The sequence below is a fragment of the Loxodonta africana genome, chromosome 4, assembly GCF_030014295.1.
Source record: "Loxodonta africana isolate mLoxAfr1 chromosome 4, mLoxAfr1.hap2, whole genome shotgun sequence".
NCBI lineage: Eukaryota > Metazoa > Chordata > Mammalia > Proboscidea > Elephantidae > Loxodonta > Loxodonta africana.
This window is the reverse complement of record NC_087345.1, coordinates 155,809,015-155,832,489: the sequence shown is the minus strand read 5'-3', so window position 1 is coordinate 155,832,489 and position 23,475 is coordinate 155,809,015. Positions and strand designations below refer to the sequence as shown.

Here is a 23,475-nt window from a genome sequence, read left to right as displayed (position 1 = left end):
CCTTTCCCATTTGATGGGCAATGAACATGATGCACAGAGATGTTAAGGAAATTGTCCAACGTAGAAGCTGGAAAATGAACTCAGTTCAGTGCCTTTTGGTTTAGCCATTAAAACAAACAAATGGACCACAACTACCACAGTCTCCACCAGACTAAGTCCAGCACAATTAGATAGTGCCCGGCTACCACCACTGACTGCTCTGACAGGGATCACATTACAATACAAAGTCCCAGACAGAGCTGGAGAAAAATGTAGAATGAAATTCAAACTCACAAAAATAGACCAGACTTACTGGTCTGACAGAGACTGAAGAAACCCCGAAAGTATGGCCCTGGGGCACCTTTTTAACTCAGTACTGAAGTCACTCCTGAGGTTCACCCTTCAGCCAAAGATTAGACAGGCCTGTAGAACAAACAATAACACATGTAGCTTAACTATATAAAAAAAAAAAAAAACTATATATACAAGATTAAATGGGCACACCAGCCCAGGGGCAAGAACAAGAAAACAAAAGGGGACAGGAGAGTTGGACAAACAGAAATGGGGAACCCAAGTTCAAGAAAGGGAGAGTGTTGACACGTCGTGGGGTTGGCAACCAATGTCACAAAACAATATGTGTATTAATTGTTTAATGAGAAACTAGTTTGCTCTGTAAACTTTCACCTAAAGCACAATTTAAAAAAAAAAAAAGGAAAAGAAAACTTTTGGACAATTTAAGAAAAAAGTGTTAGCTTCTCTAGATATCTGTTGTTTTCAAATAAGGTGTCTCTTTATGGAAAGTTATTACATTTCTTTTGATCATTAAGGATCCCTTTCCATTTACAAATGGTTATGATTTTGTAGCATGGATAGACCATTTTGGTTTTCTGAATGATCAGGTTGGTAATGTGTGTTGTTTTGGAGATATATAAAATGTTCTTTATGATCCTATATTGTGGTAACATGTCTTAGAAAATATAGTTAAATCATATGTCACTGTGTTTTAGTTCCAACAAGGACAATCCAGACAGCAATTTTGTGAGCCTGCAAATCAACATCACTGCTGTAGCTCAAGTAGAAATAAGAGGGTAAGTAATAAACAGGGCATTGTATTAGCATAATAATAGCTTCCTGTATGGAAAGAGATATGTTGAAATACTGGTAAAAATCCATATGGAACTTTCCTAATGTGTTAGAGATCACAGTTCACTTTGATAATAAATTGCCATTGCTTTTATTCATCATTGTGTCTTAGCTATCTAGTGCTGCTATAACAGAAATACCACAAATGGATAGCTCTAACAAACAGAAATTTATTTTCTTACAATTTAGGAGGCTAGAAGTCTGAATTCAGGGTGCTGACTCTAGGGGAAGGCTTATAGTTGGACTGCATATAGTTCTTAGCTTGCACAGGTGGAGACGTCATTGATTTTGTTGTTATACTTTGTATTTCTTCAAAACAATCAAGGGCTTTTGGCTGAAAATGTCAGCCGGTATTGGGGGCTGATTTGTCATTACTGGGGCTCCAGAAATCCTTGTTGCCTATCTTTTCCATATGTCCTGAGTGGTTCATGGCACTTTGGTGGCAGTGTAGCTCTCTGCACTCAGAGCCAGTATCACCATGAGAACTCTTATTGCCGCCTATGTTGCTCCAGGGCCTTGCCCTGTGGTCCTGACACCACTGAGGCCCTACATAGTGGATTAGAGAACAATAATCCCTAATATTATTGATACTTTCTATGTGCCACACCAAGTTAGCACATCTTAATATTAATGTCCTCATTTTACAGATCTATAGATCGTGGCTCAAAAGGTTAAAGTAACTTGCCCCAGGCTACACAGATAGTAAGTGAGGAGCCAGAACGTAAATATAGGCAGCCTGTCTTTGGAGCCCATGATCATGAATGATCACGCTATACTGCTTATGGCTATGGCTGCTAACCAAAAGTTCGGCTGTATCAAATCCACCAGGTTCTCCTTGGGTTCCTTCATTTTTTTAATTCTTTTATATGACTTTTCCTTAAATAAGTTGGTGTCAAGTGCTTTATCTTCATTCTCATTAATTCTGACTTCCATTGCCTCGCTTCTGCTCCTATGACTTTCCATTGAGTTGTCTAATTCTGAAATTTTATTGTTAGTCTTTTTGCTTTCTATTTGCTGTCTCTCTGTGGAGTCTTGCAGTTTGTTAAATTTGTCATTATGCTCTTGTATAACCTTCTTAAGTTTCTTTCTTGCTTTGTCTGTGTGTTCCTTGGCTTGTTCTGCATTTTGCCTGATCTCCTTCCTGATCTCTTGAAGAGCTCTCTATTATTAATCTTTGATTTCTACCTCTGGTAATTCCAAGAAGCTGTCTTCCTCCAGAAGGTTTCTTGATTCTTTGTCTTGGGCACTTGCTGAAGCCATCATGGTCTGCCTCTTTATGTGATTTGATATTGACTGTTGTCTCCAAGCCATCAGTAAATTTTTATATTTATTTTATGTTTGCTTACCATGTCCTAGCTTCTTGTTTTGTTTGTTTTGATTTGCCCAAATAGGCTGATGATGTGAGATAATTTGATTATTGGTGCCTTTGGAGCTCTCATGTCCTGTCCCCAGATGGTTAGAGCTGTTACTAGATATGTGAACCCAGGAGTCTGTTTGTTTTCCTTGTATGGATTCAGTTCAGGTGTCCAGGTAGTTGGTCACCAAGTATGTGATACAGGCTCTCACCTATAGATCTAGACGGGCAGGGGTGACTGGAGTAGGCACAGGTATCTGGCTGCAGTAGGGGGTCACATGCTGAGCAAGGCAGGGATCTAATGGCTGCCCCTGAGTGTCTGAGAGGAAACTGTGTCCCTGTTCCCTAGTGCACGCTGGTGGGTAGGTTTTGCTCTCGGACTATGGGCACCCAGTGCTCTTGGCTGTAAGGACTGGGAGGCACCACTCATTCTTGGACCCCTGCCACAGGTAGCTAGATGAGCCAGGTGGAGCTACCAGTCCTCAGGCCCCTGATGTGGTAGGTGAGGATCCTGCTTAATGGGCATAGCGAAGTCAAATGTCACAAACCTGCCACTCCACCTTATACCTAATACTGTTGAAAATAGGCTTCAGGTATATACCCTGTTGTACTGTGCTAATGAGGGCCTACGCTGTTGAAATGGGCCCACACAGGTCTATGCAAGGGTGAAACACATTCAAAGTCCATGGACCCCTTATGCCCGTGCCTAGTCAAAGGAGCTGTGCCTGCCCTGAGTTCCTGGCTTAGGGGAGCTGGCAGATTTTTTTTTTTTTTTCCTGTTTGTTAATTTGTTGCCTCTCCAAAGCTGGGAGAATGGCTCAGAGTGCAAAATGGGTCCTACTTCTAGTCCAGTGGTCACAGCAATCACTGAAACCAGCCCAGGACCTGGTGCAGAACAGAGAGGGAGGCAGGTAAATGGGAGAGAAGTTCTTCCCAAAGGGGGTGTTTTTTGGTCCACACAGTAGGTTAGATGCATGTACTTATCTTTTGCCAGTTGAGTGCCACTTCTCACTGGTTCTGGAGGCTTGAGTAGACTGCTGCTCAGTCTCTCTTGATGTGGAAAACACATCCCAAGTGCCACTGCTTGCCTCACCACGTGCGCCAGCCAATCCAACCTGCAGGGTGCCAGTTCCCACCAGGTCAGGTCTTGCAACTCCTCACTGCTTCTGAACCATCTATCCCTTCCTCTGCTGTTCGATCAGATTCCTCAACTTTGCCTTTGATGTTCAGGGCTTCCAGATTGTCATATATGATCAATTCACTTGTTTTTCTGGTCTTTGTTGTAAGAGGGACCACAGGAAGCATCTGACTACTCTCCCATCTTGGCCCTGCCCCACCAGGCACTCCTTGGAAACTCTATGGGGCAGTTCTACTCTGTCCTATAGGGTTGCCATGAGTCAGAAGCGACTTAACGGCAATGGGTTTTTTTTTATTTACTCTGCCTATGGGAGTCCCTGGGTGGTGCACACAGTTAACAGGCTCGAGTCCAGGTGCCTCAGAAGAAAGACTTGATGATCTACTTCCAAAAGACTACAGCCATTGAGAACTCTATGGAGCACAGTTCTACTCTGACATGCAGGGGGTGACCGTGAGTTAGAGTCAGCTGGACAACAGCTGGTTTATACTGTCTATGAGGTAGTTTTTTTTTTTTATTTTATCTATGTGAAATCATACTTGTATGCTTCTCTTTTGTTTTGTTTTTTTTTCAGTCAAACTTGTGTTTTTGAGATTCACCCACTTTTGTGCATGTGGTTATAGTTCATTCATTTTAATTGCAGAATAGTATAACATTATAAAACTATAAAACAGCTTATTTATCTATTCTATTCTTGATGAACATTTGTGGTTTATCCTTTTTATTTTTCACAAACTTGTACACACGTGAAAAAATATCAGTAGGGTATATGCTTAGAAGTGGAACTCTAGGATCAGTGAGTACATACTATTTAACCTTATGAAATAATACCACACTAGTTTCCAAAATAGTTATTCTAAATAACACCCTTACCAGAAAGAAATGAGAATATCCATTGCTCACATTATCAACTAACTCAGGTGGTCTAGTTTTTGTTTTTGTTTTTTTTTAATTTTGAGCCAGTCTGGTAGATAAAAGATATTATCTAACCGGAAGTTTAATTTGCAGTTCCCTGATCCCTAAATGAGGGTGAGCTGCTTTTTTTATGGAAGGAGCCCTGGTGGTGCAACAGTTAAGCACCCGGTTGCTAACTGAAAGGTTGGCAGTTTGAACCTACTCAGCAGCTCCACAAGAGAAACACCTGACAATCTCCTTCTGTAAAGATTACAGTCCAGAAAATCCTATAAGACAGTTCTGCTCTATCACAGGGATGGCTGTGAATCAAATTCGACTTGGTGGCACCTAGCTTTTTCTACGTTTATTGACTGTTCTTCTTCAAGGAAATTCTCATTCATTTATTATTTCACAACTGTCTACCTAAAAGCTTTTTTCTTCTCATTGTTGTTGTTAGCTGCTGTCGAGCTGGTTCCAACTCATAGCAACTCCATGCACGACAGAACAAAACACTGCCCGGTCCTGCACCATCCTCACAGTTGTTGCTATGCTTGAGCCGATTGCTGCAGCCACTGTGTCAATCCACCTCATTGAGGGTCTTCATGTTTTTTGCTGACTCTCTATTTTACCAAGCAGCATGCGTATGAAGTGATTGAAAACACCATGGCTTGGGTCAGGTGCACCTTAGTCCTTAAAGTGACATCTTTGCTTTTTAACACTTTAAAGAGATCTCTTGCAGCCGATTTGCCCAATGCAATGCATCTTTTGATTTCTTGACTGCTGCTTCCATGGGTGTTGATTGTAGATCCAAGTAAAATGAAATCCTTGACAACCTCAATCCTTTCTCTGTTTATCATGATGTTGCCTATTGGTCCAGTTGTGAGGATTTTTGTTTTCTTTATGTTGAGGTGCAATGCATACTAAAGGCTGTGGTCTTTGATCTTTATTAGTAAGTGCTTCAAGTCCTTTTCACTTTCAGCAAGCAAAGTTGCGTCATCTACATAAGCAGGTTGTAAATGAGTCTTCCTCCAATCCCGATGCCCCATTCTTCTTCATGTAGTCCAGCATCTCAAATTATTTGCTCACTATACAGATAATAGGCATGGTGAAAGGATACAACCCTGCTGCACACTTTTCCTGACTTAAACCATGCAGCATCCCCTTGTTCTGTTTAAACAACTGCCTCTTGATCCACGTACAGATTCCTCACGAGCACAGTTAATACCAGTCCATTTCAGCTCACTGATGCCTAGGATGTTGATGTTTATGCACTCCATTTCATTTTTGATGATTTCCAATTTTCCTAAATTCATACTTTGTACATTCCAGGTTATGATTATTAATGGATGTTTGCAGCTGTTTCTTCTCATGTTGAGTCCTGCCACATCAGTAAATGAAGGTTCCGAAAGCTTGACTCCATCCATGTCCTTAAGGTCAACTCTGCTTTGAGGAGGCAGCTCTTCCCCAATCATATTCTGAGTGCCCATGGTGAACAGGTTTCAGCTGAGCTTCCAGACTGAGACAGACTAGGAAGAAGGACCCAGCAGTCTACTTCTAAAAAGCATTAGCCAGTAAAAACCTTATGAATAGCAGCAGAACATTGTCTTATATAGTGCTCGAAGATGAGCCCCTCAGGTTGGAAGGCACTCAAAATAGACTATTTTTTTTTATTAGTTCATAGGAATTCTTTTTATGTTCTAGATAAGATTAGGATTAGACACTAATCCTTTATCAGTTACATGCATTGTGAAAATCTCCTCACCATTCATGGCATTTGTGGTTTTCTTTAAAGCACACAAGGTTTGTTGTTGCTAGTTCCCGTTGAGTCAATTTTGACTCACAGCCATTGAGGTATAATTTGCAGAAAGTAAAAATCACCATTTTTAGGTGTACAGTTTGGGGAGTTCAGCTACCCCTATCACATTCAATACAGGACAATTCTATTACCCTAAATATTTCCTTCCATACTTTATTTGTGGTTAACTTTTCTCCTACCCCAGAATCCTGGCAACCAGTGCTCTGCTTGCTGTCAGTATAGTTTTGCCTTTTCCAAAATGTTAATATAAATGGAATCACGTAGAATGTAGCTTTTTGAGTCTGGGTTCTTTGTCTTAGCATAATGCATTTGAAAAACATCCATGTTCTTACGTGTTTGAGTCATCTGTTCCTTCTCATTGCTGAAAAGTATTTCACTGTTTAGATGTACCATGAATTGTTCATCCATTCACCTTTTAATGGACATTGGGTTGTTTCCAGTTTGGCCTTCTAAGAATAAAGCTGTTACAAGCATTTGCATATGGGTCTTTGCTGGGACATTTGTTGTTTTTACAAATAGAATAATTGAGTTGTGTTGGAAGTGTATGTACAGAAGAAATCGCCAAACTGTTTTCCAGAGTGGCTGTGCCATTTCCATTTCGCATTCCCACCAGCAATGTATGAGAATTCTGTCTTCTCTGGGAAACCCTGGTGATGTAGTGGTTAAAAGCTTCAGCTGCTAACTGAAAGGTCGGCAGTTCTAATCCACCAAGCACTCCTTGGAAATCCTATGGGGAAGTTCTACTCTGTCCTGTAGGGGTCGCTATAAGTCGGAATCAACTCAGTGGCAGTGGGTTTGGCTTTTTGGTTTTTATTTTCTGTGCATCCTTGCCAGCTGGTGGTGTTTGTTTGTTGTATTTGTTTATGGTTAGCCATTCTAAGAGGCATATAGAAGTATCTCACTGTAGTTTTAATTTTAATTTGCTTAATGATTAATAATGTTGGGCATCTTTTCAGTACTTATTTTCCATTAGTATCTCTTTTTTGGTATCTCTTCATTATAACTCATTTCGAAATACTTTTAAAATATTGATGAAGTGTCTCTTCAAATCTTTTGCCCATTTAATATTGGGATGTTTGTCTTCTTACTGTGGAACCCTGGTGGTGTAGTAGTTAAAAGCTACAGCAGCTAACCAAGAGGTCAGCAGTTCGAATCCACCAGCCACTCCTTGGTAACCCTATGAGGCAGTTAGAGTGGACTCTGTCCTATAGGGTCACTATGAGTTGGAATCGACTTGACGGCAAAGGGTTTGGTTTGTCTTCTTATTATTGAGTTGTAAAAGTTATTTCTATATTCTGCATACAGATCATTTATCAAATGTGTCTTCCAAATATTTTCTTAACAATGTTGTTCAAAGAACAAAAATTTTTAATTTTGATGAAGTTCAACTTATTAATTGCTTATAGTTTGTGGTCTTTGTGTCCTATCTGAGAAATCTTTAACATCCAAGGTCATGAAGATTTTCTCTTATGTTTACTTCTTGAAGTTTTGTAGTTTCAGGTTTTACATTTAGGTCTGTGATGAATCTTGAGTTAAATTTTGTATCTGGTGTAAGGGTCAGTTCATTTTATTTTGATATGGACATCCAGTTGTTTCAGTGCCATTTGTTGAAAAGACAGCCTTTTCTCCATTGTTTTCTCGAAAATCAGTTATTCATATGAGAGGGTAGACTCTGTTCTGTTCTATTGTTCTATGCATCTTGAAATTCGGTAGTGTATCCTAAGATCTTGCTAAACTCACTTATAAGTTCTGGTAGCTTTTTTGTGGTTGTGGTTGATTCATTCAGATTTTCTACAAAATGATCATGTGGTTTATGAATAAGGATAGGTTTATTTCTTCTTTCCAAGTCTGTATACCTTTGTTTGTTTTTTGTTTGTTGGTTTCCCATTTTGCACAGACTAGGACCACCAGGGCAAGATTGAATAGAAGTGATGAAAGTGGACATCTTTGATTTATTCCCAATCTTAGGGTAAAAGCAGTCTTTTATCATTAAGTTTTGATGTCAGCTGCAGAATTTTTTGTAGATAGCCTTTATCAAATTAAGGATGTTCCCTTTTATTCCAAGTTTTCATGAGAAGTTTTAACATGTGTTTAATATTGTCAGATGATCTTTCTACATCTATTAAGAAGATTACCTGTGTTTTATTGATTATGCAAACACATTCAACTGTGTGGATCATAACAAATTATGGGTAAGATTGCGAAGACTGAGAATTCCAGAAAACTTAATTGTGCTCATGAGGAATATGTATATGGATCAAGAGGCAGCCGTTCAAACAGAACAAGGGGATACTACATGGTTTAAAGTCAGGAAAGGTGTGCATCAGGGTTGTATCCTTTCACCATACCTATTCAATTTATACGCTGAACAAATTATCTGAATGCTGGACTATATGAAGAACAGGTCAGGAGGATTGGAGGAAGGCTCGTTAACAACCTGTGTTATGCAGATGACACAACCTTGCTTGCTGAAAGTGAAGAGGACTTGAAACACTGATGAAGATCAAAGACCACAGCCTTCAGTATGGATTACTCCTCAACATAAAGAAAACAAAAATCCTCACAACTGGACCAAAAAACAACACCATGATAAACAGAGAAATGATTGAAGTCTTCAAGGATTTCATTTTATTTGGATCCACAATCAAGGCTCATGGAAGCACCAGTCAAGAAATCAAAAGACGCATTGCATTAGGAAAATCTACTGCAAAACACCTCTTTAAAGTGTTGAAAAGCAAAGATGTCACTTTGAGGACTAAAGTGCTCCTGACTCAATCCATGATGTTTTCAATTGGGTCGTATGCATGCAAAGTTAGACAATAAGTAAGGAACACTGAAGAATTGATGCCTTTGAATTGTGGTGTTGGCAAAGACTATTAAATATACCATGGACTGCCAAAAGAAAGAACAAATCTTTCTAGGAATGAGTACAGCCAGAAGCAAGGGTGATGAGACTGTGTCTCACATAATTTGGACATGTTATTGGGAGGGACTGGTCCCTGGAGAAGGACATTATGCTTAGTAAAGTGGAGGGCCAGCAAAAAAGAGGAAGACCCTCAATGAGATGGATTGACACAGTGGCTGCAACCACGGGCTCAAGCATAGCAACAGTCGTGAGGATGGTGCAGGACCAGGCAGTGTTTCGTTCTATCGTGCGTAGGGTTATTATGGGTGGTAACCGAATGTACTGCACCTAACAACAACATTGAGATGATTAGTTTTTCCATTTTTGTTCATTAAAGTGGTAAATTGATTGATTTTTTTAATGTTAAACCAAACTTGCATCCTGGGTAAGAATCACACTTAGTCATGATGATTACCCTTTTTCTTGTGGAATTCAACTTACTAAAATTTTTGTTGATTAAATTTGTGTCTATATTCATGAAAATATTGATCTGTAGCTTTCTTTTCTTACAACACGTTTTTCTGGTTTGGCTATCAAAGAAATGCTAGCCTCATAAAATGAAATGGAACTGTTCCTTCCATCCTGCTCTATTTTCTGGAAGATTTTGCATATAATTAGTCTTATTTCTTCCTTAAATATTTGGTGGAATTGACGAGTGAAGCTGTCGGGGCCTAGAGTTTTCTTTGTAGGAAGGTTTGTAATGATGAATTCAGTTTCATTCTTAGATAAAGGCTATTCAGGCTATCTGTTTTTTCTTGAATGAGCTTTAGTAGTTTGTCTTTCAAGGAATTTGTGTATTTCATCTAGGTTGTTACATGTATTGGCTTTAAGTTTTTCATAATATGCTATTATGTTCCTTTTAATATCCGTAGTCCAACTAGTGATGTTCCATGTTCATTCCTGATGCTGGAAATTTGTGTCTTCTCTCTCTCTGTTTTTCCCTGTTCAGTCTGGCTAGAGTTTTATCAAGTTTATTAATCTTTTCAAAGAACCGGCTTTTAGTTTCATTGATTTTTTTCTCTATTTTTTGCTTTGTTTTATATTCTATTTATTTGTGATTTTATCTTCGTTATTGCCTTCCTTCTGCTTCCTTTGGGTTTGATTTTCCCTTTTTTTTCTAGTTCCTGTATGTGGAAATTAGATCCTTGATTAGGGACTTCTCTTCTTTTCTCATATAAGCTTTCAGTGCTATAAATTTACCTCCAAAAATCGCTTTAGCGAAATATCAAGATGTTGATCTCTTGGCTTTTTATTACAAATCGTTTCAAAATATTTTCTAATTTCCTTTGTGATTTCTTCTTGAACTCATGAGTTGATTCATAGGAAATAACTTGTTTGATTTATAGTTATTTGGTGCTTTTCTAGATGTTTCATGTTTACCGATTTCTAATTTAGTTTTTTTTTAATTTAGTACCCCCATATATCTCTTGATGAGAAAAATACTGTATTAAAGAAAAATCAGAGAGTAAAACACAACCATTATTCTTTATGACCTTATTTTTATATCTTTTTTTAAAATTTACAACTAGTGTATATGAAAATTTTCCACCTAGCTTGTTTTAGTTTTGCTAGCCAAACATAAATGGAAAAGGTTTCTTAATTTCAAAATAAATTTAAAGTTGGAAAATGTTTTTATTAGATAACAGATAACTCAGTTCAGGACAGTTGAGAGATTAATGCAACTCTTTATTCTCACATACTCATTTTTATGAGGTTAATGTTTTTTAAATGTATTTCTTCTATAACTTATGGCATTAATTTTTCTAAGTAAAAAGAAAAGAATCTTTCTATACTATTTTTTTGATAATCAAAATGAGGAATTAAAATTGAGTTTCTCATAAAGGTGCAATTTTTTTTTTCTAGATTAGTGTTTAAAAATTGATCACAGTCTATTCTTTAAGACTGTGCTAAAGTTCTTTTCAGCCATCTTGCAAAGTAAAACCTTTCCCCCAAATGTCAGTTTGTGCAACAGAAGTTTTGGTTCCAATGTTTAATTCTTCAGGGAACAAACAGCTACTGTATTGAAAACTTTCCATGTTCAGCCTTCAAGAAAACCTAATTTTTTTTTCTTTTGGCCAGTGCTATTTATTCCAATGCATTTTATCATGCACTATCTTAAGAAGTTTTTTTTTTTTTTAATTTACTGTTGCTTTTATAATTTTAAGAGGAAAATCAAATGCATTTCTTTCTTTGAGTGGGAAAAAAATACTGTTCCATTTGTTGCAAAGCTAGATAATGTCAATGCTGTCTTTAAGTAAATTTACATGTCACTTCTTGGTACAAAGATTAATTTAGCATAGTTCTGTAAGAAGTAAATTTGGTCACAAGAGGCAGCACCCTACATATTGAGCTCACCATAAATAATAAAATTGCAACGTTTGTAAATTCATCAGTATTGAGTTGGTTTCTATAAAGTGAGCTACAAATCATGAATAACCAAGGTCTGCATAGGATACTGTCTGAAGCTGGCACAGCCAACATTGTTCCATATAATAAATGGTAATCTTTACTATTTGGGACTAGTAGAGTTTGAAAATAGGGTTCATACCATACTACTAAGTCCTCAGTTTGAACTTCCTGATAGCATATAAGGTTTTTGATAGGTTTTTATAAAAAAAATTAATTCTTTGTTTCCCCCTCAAATCCATTCCCAATTTCCATTGATACCATTGACAGTGCTCCAGTCTTCTCATTACTTGAGGCTTTTGGTGAAATAGTACTCTAATCCTCCATCAATCCATGAGGGCTATTCAGTAAGGGTGGTTAGGTTATTGTGCTGCCAGTTCACACTTGTCTAGTGACCTGATTATATTAATCCTTCCTTGCTTGCCTTCTAAAAAAGCAAATTAGCTTTGAAAACCAGTGAACAGTGTTTCATTTATCTAGTTGGAATCAGTAGAGAGCCATTCTTTGCCATGGTTTCCCCAGATTTGAACGATTTTGCCATGCCCCGTAATAGATTTTTGTTTTTTAATAGATTTCTATTTTATTTTGTTACAGGACTGGGCCAGGAAGTTTCTTTAAGATGTGTTTACTAAAGTTTTTCTGCAGCGAAAAGGGTAACTGACCTTAGGATCCCTCAACTAACAACAACAACATGGTCCCATAGATTAATATATGTGGCCTCTATGGGGACGCATGGGATCTCTATGGGCCCAGTTGTATATTGGAAATAGAGTGGATGATAGTAAACTTGAGCTCTAGTCCTCAACTGCAACTAACCCACTACTTTTCTGGATGCTAGTTTTCCTTTCATGTACATAATGAGGGATTTTGACCAGATTATCTGCACAACACCTGTCAAAGTCTAAAGAATTATGATTCTGTGGTCCTAGAGGATTTATGACCAGTCCTACAGAATTGATGGTGATAACAACAAGAGCAAAACAGGAGAGAAAATCTTGTTCACTTCTGTTCTCTATTTGTTCTCCATGCCAATAGAAAATTTTAAAAAGGTTCCCTAGAGCCTCACACTGGATGTTGGCATCAAAGTGCGGACTCAATTGTCTGCTGCCAGGCTGATGGCAAAGTAAAGCTCTGGGAAGTGAGGTCATCAAGACCCAGTGTGAGTAGAAGCTCAAGCTCTGGGCTTTTCTCTGATGAGAGTAACCCATCATCTTCTTCCTATCTTTCACACCAAGTCCCCTCTGTTTGATGTGAACATGATTTAATCCAATCAAGTAAGAAGAGGGACCATGGTATAATGAGGAACCAATATAAGAATAGAGAATTTTTAAGTATCAGCCCAGCAAAGCTCTGCCCTGAACTTTTTATTTAACAGTTGTACATTAAAAGGTTATGCAAAGGGCTTCACAATTTAGCAACATTCCTGTGGGTTGTCAGTTTAAAAAATGTACAGAATCCACCCACTCCTAGAAAACAGTGCAACCAAAATAGCTTCGGCCCAAAACATTTGAGATATTTTCCAATCATTTGTGGTATATAACTCAAAGAGTTTATCATAATTTTCCAGATGAAAAAACAGAGACATACATAAATTAAATTACTTGCCCTAGGGTCAGAACTCATTCCAAGAAATTTTGCTTTCTGCTTTAAAAAGATATTATCTAGAAAAGAAAAGAAAAAGGATAACACTTGAAGTTGCTTAGTTACTGTTTGTTGTTGTTAGTCGCCATCAAGTCAGCAACCCTATGTATAACAGAATGAAATGTTGCCTGGTCCTGTGCCATCTTCGTGATCAGTAGTAGTATGTTTGAATCCATTGTGGTTATTGTGTCAGTCCGGCTCGTTGAGGGTTTCCCTTGTTTTTGCCGATCCTCAACTTTACCAAACGCAATATCCTTGTCTAGTGATAGGTCTTTCGTGATGACGTGTCCAAAGAAAGCTAGTCAGAGTCTGGCCATCCTCACTTCTAAGGAGCATTCTGATTGTATTTCTTCTAAGACTGATTTGTTCATTCTTTTGGCTACCTGGTGGATTCGAACTACTGACCTTTTGGTTAGCAATGGTAGCACTTAACCACTACACCACCAAGGTTTCCCATATATATATATATATATATATATATATATATATATATATATATATATACTCACATCCTATGTATATACATACATATATATATGTATGTATGTATCCCATTTCAATTCTGTGCTCTTTCAGGATAGTTTTTCTCAACTCTGGAGCTCTTTCTGCTCTGCCGCCTAGTGGACAAGACATGTAAAATAGTTCATCTCTGGGCTGTCGTTCGGTGCCCTCTAGTCAATTCTGACTCATAGTGACCCAGTAGGAATAAAAGCAACCGGTAATTAAGAAGAGCCTATAGCAGATGTTTCAAATTCTTCACTGTTAGGTATTTTGCTGAACTTTACCTTCATTATTTTTTCCATATGGGCAATACCTACTCAAATAAATTGGAAGCCACTTTTTCCTTCTGCTGTTAATATACTGTATACTAGTAAAACATCTTCTACATATGCCATCATCAAAATTAACAATTAACAATTCCATGTTTCAGAGTTTCCCACCCTCCACAGATTGTTCTGCCCATTCATAACTGGGAACCAGAAGAAGAGCCCCACAGAGAAGAAGAAGTTGGACCTTTGGTGGAACATATCTATGAGGTAGTTGTTGTCCATGTTAAAGTTGCCTTAGGGGTATATTCTTATCCTCTTTATTAATAAACTCCATTTAGCATTTTAAAGACACCAATCCAAGGTCTGAGCTTTATATACTTCCTAGATTCAAGCTGGTATAATATATTGCAATGAAGAGTGGTGGGTGTCTTGTTAAGCAATGACAGATATGGCTCCTTGTTCCTCAATGGTGAGAACTGTGATGTAGTAAGAAAACCTGTTATCTTGTTACAATTCTTCTTTTAAAAATATTCTTTATTTCCTCTCTTTTTAATGCTAGGACAGTCTGAGCATAAAAACGACTAGTCTCCTAGGTTTTATTTCATTTCTTTCTATATTTTCAGGTATCCTTAAAACCACCCATCTCTTAAACAGAAGCTCACCAGCTAGAAGGAACCGAAGATCCCATGAACTATTTGCTGCTGCACCAAAACAATACACACATAATATATAAGATGGGTGGATGGGTATATAGATAAGAATAATGTTACTTTTCATTCAAATAATCCAAATTAGACATGAATAATTTATTCTGAGATTTAAAATAGTCAATCGATTAATAAAATATTTTCCAGAAGCAAACCAGCAACATATGAAAAAAAAAAAAACCCTGATGATCTTTTCCCTCTCCAAGTGTTCAGTTGTGAGCGGGGAAGAGATCCCTTGATACATCCTGTGAAACATTTAAATTTTTTTCCATTTAGAAGCCAACAGATATAGTAAAGAGTTAGTTTGGTAGTTACTGCTGTTGTTGTTTAATAAAGTCATTGCTAAGAGGGTAGAGTAATTATTCCTATTTATTTTTAAGGGGCTAAGACTGGAACTTTGGTAAAATGATATTCCAAGCCATTTTCCGTTTGTGGTTCCTCCTTGATGAATGCCTTCTGTTCCTTTCTTGTTGTCACTCATGCCACTGACTCTGCTAATAATTCCATCGCTTTCATCCTTCAGCTATAAGGGACATGAGTCACATTCTGTAAGGCTGACAGTAAAGGCATTTGAACACTCACTAACTGTTTACCTGTGTGAGAAAGAAGCACCAACTTTGTGCTGCGTCAGCATGAAAACCTCTGTCATTTGTCCAGCCTGCCTCTCAGAATCAAAAGCCCTGTCCAATGCTGGATCAAAGCTTTACCTTAAGCGCTTCTGATAGCAAAAGGATAACACAATTTCCAAGGACGCTCAGATGAAAGCGTTTCATTGGAAAGAAATGCCATAAAATAATTTACTAAAGCTTTTGCATGCTGGTTTCTACGTAAGCATGGTGAAACTTTAAAGTTTGAAGACATATTCAAACACAATCACTTTCAGGGAACCCCTGCTTCTAATCTTAGCATAAGTGGATCTTTTAAATTTTAGGGTTATTAGTAGTAGTAGTTTTTTTTAGTAGTAGTGCTACAAGTGATAATCAAATGCTTCTTACATGCTAATCTTGTGTCTCAAAATACATCGTATCAATGGATATCATGTTGCTTTGATAATGTAAATTTAATGGCCCATCTAAATAAGGAGAAACAATACTAAATTGTTTTATTGGTTATTATAAGAACTTTTATTTTTTTTAGAACTATGAAAAAAAGGTCCCTGCTGACTTTTAGATGAATTTTTCAAACCACAGTAAATTTAAACATTCTGCTTTTTCACAAACCGCTTTGTGTCCTCAGAGTATAGGTTCCATGCGTTAAAAATATTCGTCTCCTTCTGACTTGTGGCCTTTCTTTCCTTGAGATTTGCTGATTAACACAGAAGGAGCTCTGCTTTGAAACATGCACTTGAAGTGAACTGTGGTGAGCACAGGCCGTCTTTGGCACTTGATGGATGGCCATTTTTCCCGGGGGTGAAAGGGGGTACATCGCATGTGGTTGCAATTGACAAGTCAGTAGTCAGGAAACAGGAGACATTCAAATGCAAAGAAAGAATAACCAAGTTTTGAAAGCATGTAATGAAAATTGCACTTCTGGTGCTAAAATTAAATTACTGTACATTTAAGGCAAACGTCAGTATTTTCAGACAGAGTCAATGCGGTTTGTGGTCTTTGCCGTTAGAGCTTCAGAGAATGAAGAGTCTTCTCTAGGCAGCATCATATCACACCCTCAGAGCTGCTCTCCCCCATGCTGACTTCATTTTGTGATTTTCCACAGCCATAGTCCAGATGATTTGAAATCAATAATATGTTATTTAAAGCATACAGGGTATACCGCGTTTGATTTCATCTTCCTGACTTGTGCTGTACTGTACACAGAACGTGTTATTTGCTTGCAGATGCATAATACTGGACCAAGTACCATCAGTGAAACCCTTCTGGAAGTGGGTTGGCCGTTCTCTTCTCGGGGTGAATTTCTTCTCTATATTTTCCATATTCAAACTCTGGGACCTCTGCGGTGCCAAACAAATCCTGACATCAACCCACAGGATATAAAGGTAGGGGTCTGTTCCAACCAGCAGTTTTAGTTGCTGTTGTTTATGATAAAGAAAAAAATAAAACAGCAGCTTTTAAAAAACTATGTAATTTTAAAAAGAAATTACTTCACTGAAAATTGATTAGACTTTTTTTTTAGTATTAGAGTTAAAATGCCAAACCTAATTTAAACTATCACTCCTAGAAAACTTAAATTTCTCTTAGTTTTATTTCTCATGATGAAGCACTCAGTGTGGGAGGTGAGCTGTCATTTATTTAGCCTCTTTCAATATGTAAATTTTTATATGGTTTGATTAGAAGTATAATCACACAAAAATGTATATAAATAGAAATGTCCTATTTTGGGAAATTCAGAAATATGCTATTGTCAAAATATTTTTAGTATGTTGCCAAAAGACATGAGGTTCTTTGCCAAAATGAGCTTTTCCAGTAGTTGCTACCAGCAAATTTTGAAATGTGATACTTTGCCAAAGGCCGTCTCAATGTCCTGAGAGTACATGGACTGGGATTTTCAAGACCTCTCCTCCCTCCCTTTTTTTTGTGTGTGTTTATATCTCCTTTACTTTGGAAGCATAATTTCACTGGACACAGAATTCTGGGTTGGTGGGTTCTTGTTTTTTTGTTTGTTAAACACTTTAAATATTTTATTCCACTCTCTTCTTATTTTCATGGTTTCTGAAGAAAAGTCTGATGTAATTCTTATCCTTCCTCTATAGGAAGATTTGCTCTATAGTTTTGAGATTTGCTAATTATTTTCCTCTACAGTACCCACCCTGCCCCCAACTTCTTTTCTTGATTCTCTACCGTTTGAATATGATATGCCCAGGTATAAATTTTTTGGTATTTATTCAGGTTGGTCTCCTCTGAGATTCCTGGATCTGTGGTTTAATGTCTGCTATTAATTTTGGAAAATTTTCAGCAATTATTAATTCAAATATTTCTTCTATTCCTCTTTCTTCTTCTGGTATTCCCATTACACATATGTTATACTTTTTGTCATTGTCCCACAGTTCTTGGATATTCACTCTGCTTGTTTTTGTTTTGTTTGTCATTCTTTTTTCTCTTTGCTTTTAGTTTGGGAAGTTTCTTTTGATGTATCTTCAAGCTCACTGATTCTTTCCTTGGCAATTTCCAGTCTGCTTATGAGCCCACCAAAGGCATTCTTCATTTCTGTTATACTGCTTTTTTTCTTTTTCTGTACTTTAGATGGTTTACAGAGCAAACTAGCTCCTCATCAAACAGTTAGTACACACGTTGTTCTATGACAATGGTTAACAACCCCATGACATGTCAACAGTCTTCCTTCTCAACCCTGGGTTCCCTACTACCAGCTGAATATTATATACCAGGTACAGGAACTAAGGTAAATAGACTTTAGTGTGACGTTTTATGTTTATCTGGCTAGGAATTAGGCTGTATTTACTGTTTGCTGTAGATGTAGTGTCAGAGGACCTAAAATTTTTATCTAGGGTCCTTGTTTCTTCTTCCTGTGTTATCTTTGGGTTTTCCTAGAGAATCCTTTTTAAACAGGGTCTGAGTCTTGCAGTTTTCTTCAGCTGAGATCCTCCTATTACCATACAGATGTCCTATTGATGTGGTGGTAAGGTGTGTGTGTGGTGGGGGAAGCAATCTGTAGTCCTATGATTAGGTATCAGTCTTTTAGTGAGCCTGTGTTCCTGGCCTGTATCTTCACAAGAACTTCTTAGCCCCTCTCCCTCACTTTTAGGTGAAACAGCAAGGCTAGAAGGGGATGAAGGTAGATATTTCTCTTCCCTCAGGTCAGTTAAAAAAAAAAAAAGTCAGTTAGGGACTGATAAAACCAAGTCAGTTAGGCTGTGGTAAAATAGTTTCCCTCAAGGGAAGAACCTGTTAAGGAGAACGGAAAGCTCTGGGCATAGTTCAAAATGGTTTTTCTACACCTGCCAGAATCACAAGGGGATTTTTCTTCATTTTTTGCAGTGAGAACTTGGTGGGACTTCTGGAGGTAAAACTCAGGAAAGTGTGGGGCCCTTCCTAAAGCTGAGTTCCCCCACCCCCTTGTAGTTTTTAACTCTCAAGCTCGTCCAGACTGAGCCTCTAGCAATTCAGCAATTATAGTTTAAAGTGTTTTATTGGTACTGGTTCCAGTGGAGGACTTCTCCTGGGCTTCTACTTCCAGTGAGCTGCAGCTCTCTGTATCTACTATTGTTTCTCTTCAGTTTTTTGGGCAACAGCTTTCCCTGTGACCCACTTTTCTAATGCATCTAAGCAGAGTTGTTGATTTTCAGTTTGTTTCCCCTTTTTCTCATTGTAGGGTCCCATTCTTTAGAGAAACTTGTAGGAAAGCCCAGAGCAGTGCTTCCCAAACTGTTGGGCATCCAAATCAGCTGGGCATCTGTTAAAATGCACATTCAGATTTCTTGGGTCTGAGGAAGCCTGAGATTCTGCCTCCCTGTAAGCTCCCACCTGATATTCATGCTGCTGGTCGGTTGGCCAAATTTGATTAACAAGGAGCTCAAGTATTGACACATCTGATCCTGCTCAGATTAAGATCCAAATTTGGCTTTAGGTTCCTTCTGGAAAGACACTAGCATAAACCCTTCAAAATGTCACATTTGTATATTAAAAACAACAACAACAACAACTTGAGGTTATCAGATGTTTTTCTCCAGGAGAACTCCATGTGAGAATGAAGGTTCTAGTAGCTTCAGGGACACAGTGTCTGTTAGAAGTGGAGCACAGAGCAGGCTTCATAAAATACTGATGAAGTACTGACTCAACCAGCCAGGACGCAGGTGTGCTGCATCCAGGGCACTGAGTCATTGCCATTAGTTATGAAAGCCTGTTTTTTTTTTTTTTTTTTAACCGAACATGCCTTCTATTCAACAAGAGAAAGACTAAAAGATGGTCTAATATTAAAGGACTTACAGGGCAACAAGTCTCCTTCTTAATTTCAGATACATCCTCCCTGGAATTTTTTTTCCATTGTCTCTTTCTTTGCTCTTCCTTGAGATGATTTGAGTGTCTTCAAGGACAGTAACTCATTATAAAATAACATCTTCAGATATTAATGAATAGCATTTAAGTAATTAAAACTTTCTACCTGTCTGTCTTTAACATACTCTGTATTGTAGTCACAGATTCTTAAATCTAAGTTGTCAGGAGTACATGAATATGCAGAAGTCTTCCGACTCCCTTTGAGGGTAATGTTTAGTTTACATCTGACACTATTTACATATGTTTGTATATATTATATAACTTGTTTAATGTGCACCAAGTTGGTCGTGACTTTTTTTTTCCTTTGTTGCAATTTTACAATCATTTACAATGATAGGGACAGTACCAAATGGATAACTGGCCTTAAATGTTTACAGATTCATGCATACTGAGTTGTCATATATACCAAGCACCTGGTATTCCCTGCTGCCTGGTTATTCTTTAAGGCATAAACAGTGATTAAAAATCTGTCTAAGGTTAGTACTTTTCAAAATATGAGCAACTTAATTATGCTTATATCATAAAATTCTCAAGTTTTAGAAATTGGTATTAAGAGTATTTAGAATAACATTATGAGTAAGTTCTTTTAATCTGAATTCATGGAAAATTGAAATGTTATTACTTTCAGGCACTCAAAGTGCTTTTAAGTGTGACCCAGAGTGTCTAAAAGAAGTTTTATCAACAAATAGATTTAAAATAATTGATAATCAATACATTTTATATCAGTGGCTGTAAACAAAGGAGAATACTCAAAATTATTTTCCTCTTATGATACTAAATAAGTCTTGGTGAAGTTGCTATTAATTTACTTAGCAATTAATTTCTTCCTAGATATTGCAAAAGATAAACTTAGTCTATTCTGCCTGAAATATGGATTCCAATTAGTGAAGAACAAATTGTTTATCATATGTAATCTTCAATAAAATAGTTCTGACAAATTTTTTATTTAATATCAATTTCAGAATTGTACATCAAAGCTAATTGCTATTTCTTTTAAATGGAGAATAGTTTTAATAAGAAGCAGAGAGAAGGTGGGTTTAATAAAAGCAACAGGGAGGCAGATTCTTACCTATTTGTGTAGGTAAGAATCAAATCCTAGTCATAAATCTTAGTCCCAGTAAATGGACTAAGGTAAAATTCTGAAGTATTTAGTTTTACAAGTTCTTCATTAGTATAGTTACAGGTTCGACTCGACGGCCCTGGGTTATAGTTATAGGTAATAAGTGCTTCTTAAAACATCTGCCTCAATGAGTAGTCCATTTTTTGTAAGTTGTTCTACCTTTCTGAGAATACTCCAGTCCCAGGTAGTCTTGTTGCTGTTAGGTGCCATTGAGTCAATTACAACACACAGTGACCCCATGTGATGGATCAGAACTGCCTCCGAGGGTTTTCCAGGCTGTGATCTTCCCAGAAGCAGATCACCAGGTCTTTCTCTCATGGAGCCGCGTAGTGGACTCAAACTGCCAACCTTTAGGTTAGCAGCCGAGCACTTAACCGTTGCACCACCAGGGCTTCTTCCGGGTGGTCTAGCAAAAAAGAGTCCCAGCCTGACCACAGAGCTGTCACAAGGAGATGACCACCCCTACTTTCTGAAGTTTCTTCTGTGGGTTTTTCACAGTTCTCCCTTGTGTCTTCTTCTTCGACCTTTCTCTTAATTTTTTTTTAACAAAATCCTTTTTATGTCATGTTAACATACATAACATTTTGCCCACTGACCACTGAAAATGGCTCTCTCCTTCATTGCCTCTTCTCAAATCTATCATAAATTTCTAAGGAAATTTTCTTTGGATTAAAAAAAAAAAAGCTATCCAGATTCCCTCAGAAACACTTTCTAAGTCATCCACTCAGAAGAACCAGTGGCATCAATTTTAGAGCCTTTGAAATTTCCCAGGTATCCCCTTCAGAATCCACAAAGTTTCTGCATGCATTCTCACTTTCCTCTAATTTAACCTATTTCCACCTAAATATCAACATTTAATATAATTTATTTAATACAGAGATTTTTTTTTTTTTCTGTTTTTTAAATCACTCATATGGCAACAAACCTGGGGTTTACTTTTTCTTCTATTGCAAGTATATAGTTTTATAGCACCACAGCCATATTAAGGATTAAGTAGCTTTTTGTGGGCTGGCCTGAAAACTGAACCACCATTTAAAACGTTGTTTCTAAAGAGAAATACACTCCGAATGCCAAACATTTAGTGCAAAACTTCCTGAAATACAACCTGTCTGTAAATTGAATATGTATTCCAAATGTGACCCTTCTCACATAAATATCAAAGTCCAGTAATCCCTGAACGGGGAGTTCAGTTTTCATAGTAGTGACTGATACCGTTTGGTTATCCTACCAAGTTAACCCTAATGTCCCCAAGTTTTGAGGAGGGGTACTGGCTGCCTTCATAAGCCACTACCATGTTCATTCGGTAACCTACGGCTACTCAAGGAGACTATGGGCAAAAGTTCTCACCCACATCCAACCTCACTTGTTCCTCAGATACAAGACAGAAAATTGATTTTGGGGGTGGAAGAAGGCCACAGACTCAGGTATGGCTAGAAATCAATGAGTTGTTTTTAAATACCTGCCTTGTACTGGGCCTCATTGAAATTCACTCTCCCTGGTTTGTCAGCATTGTTCAAACATCAAAATCTGAGGATGGGGAAGGGGCCGGGTGGTGTAGTTAATACGCTTAGCTACTAACTGAAAGGCTGGAAGTTCAAGCCCATCCAGAGGTGCCCTGGAATAAAGGCGTGAAGATCTACTTCCAAAAATATCAACCACTTAAAGCACTGTGGAAGAAGTTGTACCACAACACATGTGGGGTCGCCGTGAGTCAGGTCGCCGTGACCCAACATGACTGGTACTGGTAGATGCGTGGGTAGGCCAGAGGGAGCTGCAGCAGCCTTTAACTAGAGAAGAGGTTGGCAATCAGCAGACACAAGCCCCTGTTCTTCCATCTGAGAAAATCGAGGCCAGCTCAAGCAAGCCTGGGGCATGGCAGTGCCTACCGCTGATTCCACCCCTGCTGTTGCTTTTACCTCCCAAGCGAAATGGTCTTTGGTTGTCTGTCTCTTCTGTGGTAGTTTCTATTTCATCAAGCTCATTTTTCTGTCTTCTGTAAACTGAGAGGCATAATTAGATGTCCATGAAGGTTCAGCTTCCAGGCTTCATGGTCCAGGTCAGTGGTAGAGGATTTTAATTTGGCAATTTCTTCACATTCTACCATCAAAAACATTTTGAAACATTCAACTGTCTACAGTATTTAAACCAATCCATTAAATCTAATTTGTTCCAGATCCTTCTCGGAATAAAATTTTAGACTTGAGTCAAGTATTTCTCAACTGTACTAAAGGCAGTAAATAATGATTTCAAGCTACCAATTTTCTTATTTGGGTGGGCTTTATCCTGAGGTTTGGTGAGTAATTCAAATAGATTGCAATCTCTAGATAAGATGAAGTTGAAAAAGCAAACCTATTAAGGAACTAAAACTTCATAAAGAGTAAAGTTTTTTTTTGTTTTGTTTTGTTTTGTTTTTTAATGTCAAGGCTTTGTAGTAAACAGCCAAATGTGACATGCTGCAGAGAAGTGTTGTGGAATCTGAAGCTGTACCTTACAGTAGAAGAGAAATGAGGAACTCAAATTTAACCTACATGAAAATTGTGATGCAACATTCTTGGCCTAAGTTAAAAAAAAAAGAATTCCGAAGTAAAAATGATCTGAAAGAAACTGAACTTGGAGAACCTTAATGAAAGAGAAGGCC

The 23,475-nt window shown here is 37.8% G+C and overlaps 1 protein-coding gene across 2 annotated transcripts in view; it reads left to right on the top strand.

Annotated features, from left to right (window-relative positions):
• ITGA8 (integrin subunit alpha 8) overlaps positions 1–23,475 on the top strand; it is a 228,174-nt gene that overhangs the window by 146,888 nt on the left and 57,811 nt on the right. For both annotated transcript variants that reach the window (XM_064284887.1, XM_064284886.1), the window contains 3 exons: positions 987–1,067; positions 14,205–14,310; positions 16,585–16,743. In XM_064284887.1, the coding sequence (XP_064140957.1) occupies positions 987–1,067; positions 14,205–14,310; positions 16,585–16,743 (346 nt within the window). The remainder of the gene's footprint in view (positions 1–986; positions 1,068–14,204; positions 14,311–16,584; positions 16,744–23,475) is intronic.